Source organism: Sinocyclocheilus rhinocerous, unplaced genomic scaffold, assembly GCF_001515625.1.
Source record: "Sinocyclocheilus rhinocerous isolate Xijiao unplaced genomic scaffold, SAMN03320098_v1.1 scaffold730, whole genome shotgun sequence".
Taxonomy (NCBI): domain Eukaryota; kingdom Metazoa; phylum Chordata; class Actinopteri; order Cypriniformes; family Cyprinidae; genus Sinocyclocheilus; species Sinocyclocheilus rhinocerous.
Window position 1 is genome coordinate 1,096,807 of NW_015670605.1, and position 11,650 is coordinate 1,108,456.

An 11,650-nucleotide genomic window follows, 5' to 3' on the forward strand; every position below is an offset into this window, starting at 1 on the left:
AGCTGTTTAAATCAACATGTTTTTGCAAACTCTGTGTATGTAAATGAAAATCACGCTTTAATATAGTAAAAAAGAAAAACATACCACACATCCTCTAATCCAGTTTTATTCTTTTTCAGCAAAAGAGGAAAGGAAAAAAGGAAAACAAGAAAACAAAAAAAAGAGAAAGGCTACAGAAATTTATCTTATCCATATCTTCGTTTTTTTGTATGTTTTTTTTTTGTTAACCTAAAAAGGGCAAAGTAATGCAGCTCTATGCTTAGAGTGAGAGTTAACCAGAAACACAAAGGAGGTTAAATAAGGATTTTTCTTAAGATACACAATATTCATCTCTTTTCTTCAGTTCTGTCCATGTCAGCATCTCAACAGAAAACCAGTCAACGTAATACATTTTTTTTTTTAACAAAACAAAACAAAAAAAGCGCCAGTAAATTGAGACTCCGCCTTCCTCATTCCCACCAGAGCTGAACACATCCCTCCATAATGCATGTGAGGGAGGGAAGGAAAGAAAGAAAGAAAAAAGAGAATGAATCAAGAGAATATAGAAAGAAAGGTTAGCATGAGCAGGCAGGAGAAAGTACAGGAACTAGTGAGAATGAAGGAGAGGAAAAAAAAAAGATCACCGAGATCTTCAGCTGCTTTAAAAGAGGCAGAGTGTATGATGCAAGGTCTGATGGGAGTCGTACAAGGTTACAGAGTGTGTTTATTCAGACCTGAACAAACTAGTTCTCAGATGAGCTGTGGGCGGCCCTTTCCCAACCGAACCCAAACCAAAGGGTACCGTCTGATTTATGAAAACACGGCTGTAAGTGCATATGTGAGTGTGAGTGTATGCAAGTAAAACGGGCACGGCTCTGATGCGGCCCGTCGGCTTGAGCCGCGTCAGAGCCATGCCCGGCCTTTTTTATCCCGGGACGGGGTGACTCCTGTGATCCAGGTCGGCCCCCTTCCCTCGGTCAGTGTCTGTCATCAGAACGTCCGGAGCAGAAATTCCCAGAGGTCTCGATCGATTGATGTGTTTCCCCTGGAGTCGATCGCAGCCTCTGAGACGAGAGCAGTTCTCCAAAGCACAGACCGCCAAATTCATCTGACCTACTGACCTGCGTTTGGGTGTGTGGAGGGACAGATAACAGAAAGTTAAGGCTGTGCGGATCGCCTGTGTGTGATGAGCACGAGGCTACTGAGAGGGGTCACAGGTCAGAGGTCAAGCAGGGGTGTAGGTCCTCTGAGATGTGTTGGAGGAAAAAAGATGCCACTAACAGGTGAGTGAGTCATGTGGTCGGTGGACAAGTGTGTGTGTGTGTGTGTGTGTGTGTGTGTGTGTGTGTGTGAGAGGGAGAGAGAGAGTGTGTGTGTGTGTGTGTATGTGTGTGCGTGCGTGTGTGCAGGGGGGGCGTTCAAGAGCACTCCTCTCCGATGCGCTGGCAGGTTCGGCCCACCTTGCGGTCCAGTTTCACCATCTTCAGCACAGCTTCCTCTCGGCCGCGGCCCAGATGGTCAAACATACAGTCGTGTTGCTCCGGCAACCGGTGCAACATGCAGAACACATAACCTGAGAACAAGAGAGAGGGAGAGCGATCAAAATGAGATGAAAGTGTTGTACAATCTGCTCAAGGTTGATTTTAATAGCACAGCACGTAACACTCGGTTTAACTAATTTTTTTAACAGCATGCTTGAGAGCACATCTTGTTCCCCACACGCGCCGCCTCTTTAAGACATCAGGAATGGCTCTGAAAAGTCACTAATTACGTCACTGTTAACCCAGCTGAAGTGTTGGCTTTTTAAATGAATGCCAGAGAGCTGGCAGAGAGATTACAATGAGCTCAGATCATTTCTAAGTAAAAAGAAAAGGATTTTAGTGGTGCTTGCCCATGCAGTGCAACACTGGCATGATGAAGGAGTTGTTGGAGGTGCTTACAAACTGGAACAAGTAAAAAAGAGCCCACCTCCAAGTCTATATGATATCCTAAAGCTAGATTATTGCTCGGGTCCATCCTTCAGTGCAATTATGTGTAGTGCTTTTTTGCCATTTTTCCCCCCTCTCCAAATCTAATTTCAGTTCTCAAGTTAGTGTTCAGTTGGTATAAAAAAAAATTGTGCATTTAAGATTGTTTGTAGCTTAGCTATGTTAGAAGCTAAATATAACAAAATATTAAAACATATATTAAAAACTAAAATATTTGATCATTTGAAAACAAGCAAATAAAAAAAAAAGGAAAGGAAATGTATCAGCAGAAAAGTTGCCACCAAGGTGCTATTCATTTTATTTAAAAGCAACATAATATAAAAATAAAATATTATAATATGAAAAGCAAAAAAAGTAATAAATAGTTCAAATTAAATAAATAATAAAATAAAATGTTTAATAAAATAAAATAAAAAATTAAACAAATAATAATAATAAAATACAAAAAATAATGCCAAGTCTTTATGATATCCTAAAGCTAGATATGGCTTGGGTCTCTCTTTCAGTGCAATCCTATGTATTTTTCTTCTCTCCAAATTCAATTTCAGATTCAATTTAATTTCAGTTTCAATTTAGTCGATTATTGGTATGACCAAAAAAAACAAAAAAAAAAACATGTGTATTCAGATTTGTTTGCAGCTTAGCTGTGTTAGAAGCTAAATAATATATTTTTTAAAGCATGAAAAATGCTAAATATTTTATAAATATTTGGTCCCACTTTATATTAAGTGGCCTTAACTACTATGTACTTACATCAAAAATTAAGTACAATGTACTTATTGTGTTCATATTGTATTGCAAAACACTTTTGCTGCTATTGAGGTGGGATGTGGGTAAGGTTAGGGACAGGTTTGTTGGTATGGGTAGGTTTAAGGGTGGGTTAAGGTGTAAGGGATGGGTCAACTGTGTAATTATAAATGTAATTACAGAAATTAATTACAGAAGTAATTACATGCAGGTATTTTAAATATATAAGTACAATGTAAAAACATATATGTACACAATAAGTGCATTGTACCAAATTATTAATTTAAATGTAAGTACATAGTAGTTAAGGCCACTTAATATAAAGTGGGACCAAATATTTTATAAAAAGAATTTTTTTTTTTATAAAATCCAATCAAATAAAATAATAAACTAAAGAAGGGCGTTCTGCCAGACGATTTGAGGTATCATTCATGATAAGACAAATGTGCAGTGTTAAAATCTCAAACACCAAACAGAGAAATAGCTATGCAAGCAAACCCCACTAACTAAAAGTTAGACAGTCGTACATTGGGAGTGTAATGAAATGAAATCTGAAATTATATATATATTAAAAAAATAATAATAATAACAATACAATTTAAAAAAAGTTTATTGGACATCAAATCCTTTAAACCAACCACTAACTATAGGTAGGCCAAAAGTAGGCTGACTTCTTGTGTAAAAACTGTGATCTGAGCTCATTTCCAAGTATATAAAAACCAGATCTGCACACGGAGGAGGATCCATTCCATCCTAAGAGCCTCATTAAGAAGAGTCTCGTTAAGCAGTTTAATATATTCATTAATACACATGGTGTTTTTAATGAGTCAGAGATGATTAAAAGCTTACAATGTTTCAATTACTGCAGCCACAGAAGAGCTGCACGGCACTGCACACACCAGTGCATCATGTAGTGCTATTCAGGAGCGACGTCGCTGAAGCTGCAGCCACACGGTAAAAAATGTGCATATATATTGTAGATGAGTTGTCAGCTTTTGAATTGTCTGATGAGAAAGAAAAACAGTGTGCAGCGTTGTTCTCACTGACTGCATGCAACCATGAACAAAGCATAATGTGCTGCCCAATTCATGAAAGATTCACTCAATTGAGGCGGTTCATATTAATAAATTGGCTGAATCGATTAGCAGAGGTCTGAATCAGTCAAACACTTGAAAGAGTGCTTACCCAAAAACCAAAACTAGCGGAAAAATTACCCTCAGGCCATCCAATATGTAGATGCGTTTGTTTCTTCATGGGAACAGATTTGGAGAATGTAGCAATCCATCACTTGCTCACCAATGGATCCTCTGCAGTGAATGGGTGCCGTCAGAATGAGAGTCCAAACAGCTGATAAAAACATCACAATAATCCACGCCACTCCAGTCCATCAGTTAATGTCTTGTGAAACGTAAACTTTGTAATAAACAGATCCATCAAGACGTTTTTATCTTCAAACCATCGCTTCTGGCTAAAATGAGTCCTCTATCCATAATATTGCTTTCTCCAGAGACAAAGTCATCTTGTCTAAATCAGGAGAGAAATATGCACAGATCAAGCACCGTTTATAAGTGAAAACAGTTCTAAACAAATATGTCAGTAGATTTTCATGTGAGAGGACAACATGGGATGGAATTTTTCACTGGAGAAACCAATATTATGGAATGTGGACTTGGCCAGAAGCAAAGGTTTAAAGTAAAAACGCCTTAAGGGTGGATTAGTTTCTTACAAACACACAGCTTTTCACTTCACAAGATGTTAACTGATAGACTGGAGTGACGTGGATTACTTGTGGATTATTGTGATGTTTTTATCAGCTGTTTGGACTCTCATTCTGACGGCACCCATTCACTGCAGAGGATCCATTGGTGAGCAAGTGATGGAATGCTAAATATTTTGATGAAGAAACAAACTCACCTACATCTTGGATGACCTCAGGGTGAGTAAATTTTCTCGTTTGAACCAGGGATGCACCGAAAATTATCTAGAGAAAATGGCATTTTCGGTTTTTGGCCAAAAGAGAATAACGGCTGAAAATATATGGCGCGCCGCATATATACCTGCAGGTTTCACTCTCCCTCTAGCAGTCGTCACTGAGCGGTGAGACGCTCCGCTTAATATTCCTCTCTATGAATGTGCGTTCAACTGAGTTGCTGATGGCCCATGCGAATGCTCACAGGAATGCTCACAAAGTCCACTCAAATAAAGCACTGACATGAAATTTCTATGTAGCATACTTGTTCCTGTTAGGGTTGTGACGGTGAGGAAATTTTCCCACTGGCTAATCGACGTGTGATAACACCGATAATACCGGTATCACCGTGGGGGCAGGGGCGTTCCCTCTTTTCCTCGCTTTCCTTCTCTTGCAAAAGCGGTGTGCGCATTTTACTTTCACTTTCAAATAGTGGCAATTCGGCGTAAAGCAATTGTTCGTTTTTAGTTCGTTTGAATTTTCCCTCTTTTCCTCGCTTTCCTTCGCTTTTAAATAGATTAAAAATTAGCATCAATTTGGCGTCAATTGCTTGAATGCAACAACGAAATACAACGTCAAACTCACTTTAGCCTATATATAAAACATAGAACTTTTAACAAACCAAATAAAAATACACCATGCTATAGGGCAGGCTATGCCTAATATAAAATAACAAATAACTTACATAAAGTTTAAATAGGTAGCCTATACAAAACTGGAAATAAATAAACATGTATAATATATAACCAAAAAAATAAGAAACGTAGAAAGTTTATTAGCAAAACGAGTAAGAAAGCTTGGAGGCACGGCATACACCTTGATGTCAAATAAAATAAATAATTCAAATAAAGTAAAAATCAGCTTTTCGTTTCGAAACTAAATCATCCGCCATCGTCTTGTCTGTCTCACCCCACTCTTCTTGTCAATCAGCTCGACTCACTCTCCTCACTGGATAAATGAAATCTGATCTGTGATGCGACTGTCGTTCGGCACACTGCATTGACCAACTGCATTCAGTTTTTAATTGTAGTGTCTGTTCTTTTACTGAACTAAATGATTTTTATTACTATAAAAAAATCAAAACGACGGTGGGGGTCGGTGCCGCGGTGGGCAAGTGACGTAACCGGTGTTGCGGCTTAACAACGGTATCACCGTCAGCACCGTCTATCGCGGCAAGCCTAGTTCCTGTTTGCAATACAACACTACTGTGTTGTAACATGGTGAAGTACAGTTGTACTGGGCAGCGCTGGTAAAATGACGCTGCCCTCTCGTGACGCTATGCTCTGCTCACATGCTCTGATAAAAATAGTTTTGTAGGACTATAAATTATTTGGATAATTAAACAAAAAAAATTCAGGTAAATCTGATTCTGTTGCATAGAACTGAAGAAAAATAATATATTGATATTTAATATTAATATATTTTCTGTCCAATTTTTTTTCAGTAAAAGTGAGATTATTTTATTGGCTTGTATTTTTTTATTCAATTCAGTATCATTAAAATTATTGGGTTAAATTAAAAAGTCTTACTAATTTATTTTATATAATTTAATCAAATAAAAAAATTATTATTAAAAAGCATTTTCGGTCTCGGTTTTCGGCAATGTGCATCCAGAATTTTCTGTTTCCGTTTCGGCCCAGAATTTTCATTTTGGTGCATCCTTAGTTTGAACAATTCCTTTAAAATCCATTACTTGCTCACTGGACCGCAGTTTATTATACCTTACTGTTCATCCAAGCAGATTTCCTAACCCTAGTTTTTGGTGTCAAATAACTCCAGGAGTCCTGTCTGAGATAAATCCCGGCGGGATAATGACTCAGATGCGAGCTGTCACGGGAACAGTCAGATCCATAAGTGTATTAGCAGAACAGTGGGAACTGTCATTAGACTGATGACTTACAATACCACCTTCAGTTTAACAAAACAAGACAAAAAATAACAAGCACATCCAGGAGGACTGATCTTAATGGTGCAATCTTGTTTAAACGCTCCCTTTATTTCATTACCTACAGTTAGTGTCTCAAATTTAAATGATCGAGGGGGGTTAAATATACTCCTTTAGTTCTGTAGGGATCGAAAAGTTCTCACTGAAATTGCAAACAGTCAGGTGAGGAATGAACAAGCCCACATGGAATCGGCAGAATTGGAAAGCCCATCATTTATATCATTCTACGCATCTCAGAACTAGTGATGTGATGCGACAAAACTCGAAAACTTTCGTTGCCATCAACAAAGCTGTCCAGACTTCACGCATGCGAATCAGGAAGCATTACAGTTTTGTCACATCATCTCACAGACGACACACCATAGGATGACGGCCATACTAACCACAGCGACAGGACCCCAGCTCCTGTTGTACAAGCTCCAGTTTGGTTTGGCAGCGATGGCACCGCCGACGGTTCTTTTGCTTGGGAACTCGTGGAGAATCTTCAGAACATGAGGCCTCACCGACACGAACACGCTTCTCCGGAGAAGACTCGCTCTCTGAACCTGAGGCTGAACACACAAACACACACTTTTCAATGTTTACACAGTTGCAAGTGCATCGCTGTTCATCAATAGTAGAATTTAAAGGGTAGTTCACCCAAAAATGACAATTCTGCCGTGATTTACTCATCCTCCACTTGTTCCAAACCTATATGAGTTTCTTTCTTCTGTTGAACACAAAAGAAGATATTTTAAAAATGTTGGTAACCAAACAGTTGATGGTAGACATCAACTTCCATTGTATTTTTTCTATACTAGGGAAGTCAATGACTTCTGTCAACTGTTTGGTTACCATTTAATATTTTTTGCACAACTGAATAAAGATAAAGATGTATGGAAGAACTTGTGGGTGAGTAAATGATGACAGAATTTTCATTTTTAGGTGAACTATCACTTTAAGTAATAAATAATACACAAATTGATTAATTAAACATACAAATAAAACACTGCATAGTCTTCACTGTATGAATTAAATACATACTGATTCTTATTAAAGTTACAGGAGCTATTAAGTCAAGAGCAGTGAGTTATACTCGTTTTCTTTTGTTGTTTGATTAACATTAATGACACAGACAGCAGCAGGTAAATTAGGCTGCTGTCCCTTTAAGACCTAATGCACAAATGTAATATACTGATACACATCAAATTGTGTCATAACCAGCCGTGTTTATGTGAATACTGACCAAGATGGGCATTTTGCCATCATTTTGTGTGTATTTGACCGTGTAAACACAATAAGCTGCAAAAGAGAACTAAATTTGTGATCACATGCTGTCTGAGAGGCGGCTTTCTGTGCGTGCTTCAGATGTGTATCAATATATATCGCCATACCACCCGGTCCTAGGAAGCAGGTATAACGTGGAGCCACTGCAGAGGGATGTCAGAGGCAGAAGAAAGTTTGCAAATACACTAGACAGTGCCATGGTTTGACCAAAGATTCAACTCTATTGATTTGGCTCTCTCTGACCTTGGTTAGTCAGTCTAAACCAGAGCTTTCAGTGGTTTTAGAGCTTTTCTTTTTGTGGATGGAGAAGTGGAAAGAATGTGTAAAGTAATGATACATTTCTGCATTGATTCACAAAAAAAAAAAGTACATTTACAACTCAGTTCCTCAGTGGTGTGATGTGCTAGACGATTATTAAAAGCTGCCACACACATACACATGCACAAGAACAGTGGTGAGGTGTACCTGAGTCGCAGGGTCGTTTTGTAGGAGTGGATAGCGTGCCACGAGCTGTGTCTGTACTGGAGACTTCTGGGAGAGAGAGAATGATATAAGATTTAGATTTATGCATTTGGCAGACGCACTTATCCGAAGCGATGTACATTGCATTTAACAGTTCATGCGTTCCCTGGAAATCAAACCCATGACCTTGGCGTTGCTATTTAGAAGCGTTTTTCCCTGCAACCCACCATTTGAGAACCACTGGTCTAGATCTCTAAGGATTCAGACTTTCTGGTTGTCTTCAACTCAGATTTGGCCATTTCACATTCCTAAAAGCTAATAAACAAACACATTATAATGTAATGCATTACTGAAGTATTATCTTGCAGAGGTCTATCATTCTCTATGACTGCTGTGTGATATTAAAACGATTAGGGCCCATCTGAGACTATCTGAGAAATATCATCTCAGTTATTTGAAGACAGAATTTGTGTGTCCTCACCGTCCTGTGCAGGAAGAGGCGTGGCTTCTGTCGAGGGTTCTTCAGAGCTGGCTGGCTTGGAGGACGGGGTTTGGCTACTGCTGCTGCTCGTCTCGTTACAGAAGACTGCTGATTGGCTATTGCTTGAGCTGGGGGCGGCCTCTGGAGTGCAGTCCTCGTCTGGCTGTTTCTTCTGTATGTCTGATGGAGAGAACAGACAGAACATGAGTGTCTCTCAAACACAGTTCAGACACACGGATTCACGTATAATCGTGATTATATACTGTAGACCAAGTGATGTAAGTAACTTACCAGCAAAACATTTAGAGCAAAGATTCATGGTTTTGCTGGACCTGAAGAGAGAAAAGAAGAGAAAGAAGATATTCTCTTAAATATCTGTATAGAGGAAGAGCACATGTCTGTTGTGAAATGACCATAATAACACCAAAATATTAGTAGCTGAATCCAATCCTATTTAATTTTTATGATTCTTGAAACAGATTTCAATATCACAACAAAACCTAAAGTGCTGTTGAATTTCTTTATTTAAAAAAATTAATACTTATTTATTCATGTACTAAATTTAAAAAAAGGTATGTAAAAACTTCAAGGCTTTATCAAAAAAAAAAATTTTTTTTTAATTCAATTTTTTTTTTTAAGTTGAAATAAAAATGTGTTTTACAAAATTATTCAGGTATAAAAGCACAAATAAAAAAAAAAAAAAACAGAACACAAATTAAAGGGTTCCCATATTTTTAAATCAATGTATTTCCTGCACGACCTATTCAGTTGTTTGTGATTACTGGATAAAGATGTGTAGAATTTAATTTGATTCAGAACCAGTTCATCTGACTCACTAAAAAGAACTCAAAAAGTCTCGAAAGAACAATTAGCTCACAAAACAAACAACCCTATGGCTTGCAATCAAGTTTTACTCTACACAAGAGCAATACCTATTTAATGTGGGGACATTTGAAAAACAAATCTGAACTGTTTGCAGTGTGAACAAAGCCTCAGACGCCTCTTCAGTGGAGAGCTCTTCACTGTTCTTTACTTGCAGGCTGAGGGTGGTGACATATCACACACTTTATTTACACACACGCAAAGAGCCATCGCACTTCCTGCACACGTTCAAAACTCTCTCTCAGGATGATACAGGTTACCAATGAAAACAACATCAACAGACCTTCTTCAGCACAATCAAGAGCAATCATAATCAGCGCCCAATCAAGGAAGCGGAAGGAAGCATGGGGAGAGAGCAGGGCATTGTGGGTAGGAATAATACATATTAAGAAGATGAGCACATTTGAGTCTTGAAGAGCACATCACTACATGAATACACCATTGAGGCTTCCGTGTGTGAATGAGAAATAAAAATGTTGGAAAGTTGTTTTTGACAGTCCTGATTATAATGATTGTTACTGACATAATCTGAAACAGTTAAACCTGTCGATCCATTGAAACTCATCAGGTGGCTCTTGAACACTATGACTGGCTGATCGATGCTATAATGCCCACCTACCGAAACTGGTCCGCAAATTGGCCAGAACAGATTGCACTGGTGGAAGAATCAACTAATTACAAAGTAAACAACTCGACCAATGATACATCACCACTTTCGATCAAATCCAAAATGTAACGAACATAAGAATCTGTGAGTGAGTCCATTTTGAGCAGCCACTTGGATCGATTAAATAAAGCTACACTCCATACTTGCAACTTTCATTACCCTTGCAATGTTTACCAGGGATTTGCTGGCTAATGATTCAAAAAGAAGGTGATTATCAGTAATTAAAGCTACATAACGAGAGCTAGTAGTAACAAACAAGATACTTGCTACTATATTATGCAGCTATTGTGTAAATGATTGCGCAAAATGTAAACAAAGAAAAAAACAAAACAAAAACGTTTTGCAAAAGATAAAAGATCTTATGTTAGTAAAATTAATTGTAAAATGTGTAAATTATTGCATAAAAGTAAAATAAAGTAATTTAAAAAATTTAGTTATTTTTTAGATAAAAAAATCTTAGTAAAACAAATCAAACTGGCAATAGATAATAAAATAAAAAACACCTTTATGATAATAAAATAAATCTTAAAAATTACTTGTAAAAATAACATGAAAAGGCATTAGCAAAGCATTCAACTTCTGTTGGGAAAAAATAAAGCAGCACACACACACAAAAATTTAACTGAAACAAAAATGACATTTTACACACATTGTACAGCCAAACTTTTAGATATTTTCAGGAAATGTGACTGTCTGTGTGTGTGTGTGTGTGTGTGTGTGCATGGTCTTCCTCAGTCACATGACTCCAAGCCAATCAAGCCGGCCTCTCTCCGGATTAATTTGACATCTCCTGTTAAATGTCATCTGCAATTATGGCTTATGAAATGAGGCAATAGCCCAATCAAGACTCCAGCGCACACACACCTCAGCCCACCTTCTGAAGAGTCACTGTGTGTGTGGCACATTCAACAAACTGAGAAACACAAAATCGCATCACACCATTAATCAAGCCATTTTACTAAATAACCACAAAAACACTGAATCTAATTCAGAGAAGTGATTGATGCCACGCTTCCTACAGAATGACCCCCCCCGCCAATAATTGGCTCTAACTACATACTAAACAAAACAAAATTAACATTTTAATATTGTACTTTTTTTTTATTAATTAAAACCTTTTTCAAAAACAGCAAATATGTATCTTCAAAAGATGATGTAATATCTGCTAACACTCTCAGCAAAGTCTCAAATGCTATCAAAAGCAATTCAGATTCGGGAGTCGTTTTGACTGATCCATTAAAGGAAAGTTCACCTAAAAATGGGG

General features: G+C 37.7%; 1 protein-coding gene across 6 annotated transcripts in view; it reads right to left on the reverse strand.

Annotated features, from left to right (window-relative positions):
• Positions 1-449: 449 nt before the first annotated feature.
• LOC107734288 (AN1-type zinc finger protein 3-like) overlaps positions 450-11,650 on the reverse strand; it is a 19,849-nt gene continuing 8,648 nt past the window's right edge. For 5 of the 6 annotated variants that reach the window (XM_016546213.1, XM_016546215.1, XM_016546212.1 and 2 more), the window contains exons 2-7: positions 9,129-9,169; positions 8,838-9,017; positions 8,360-8,425; positions 7,012-7,179; positions 1,387-1,552; positions 450-1,328 (exon numbers count right to left, since the gene is read on the reverse strand). In XM_016546213.1, coding sequence (XP_016401699.1) covers positions 1,398-1,552; positions 7,012-7,179; positions 8,360-8,425; positions 8,838-9,017; positions 9,129-9,169 — 610 coding nt within the window. In that variant the 3' untranslated portion in view covers positions 450-1,328; positions 1,387-1,397. Of the gene's footprint in view, positions 1,329-1,386; positions 1,553-3,563; positions 3,656-7,011; positions 7,180-8,359; positions 8,426-8,837; positions 9,018-9,128; positions 9,170-11,650 lie in introns of those variants that run through there. The other variant, XR_001639079.1, reaches the window with a different exon arrangement.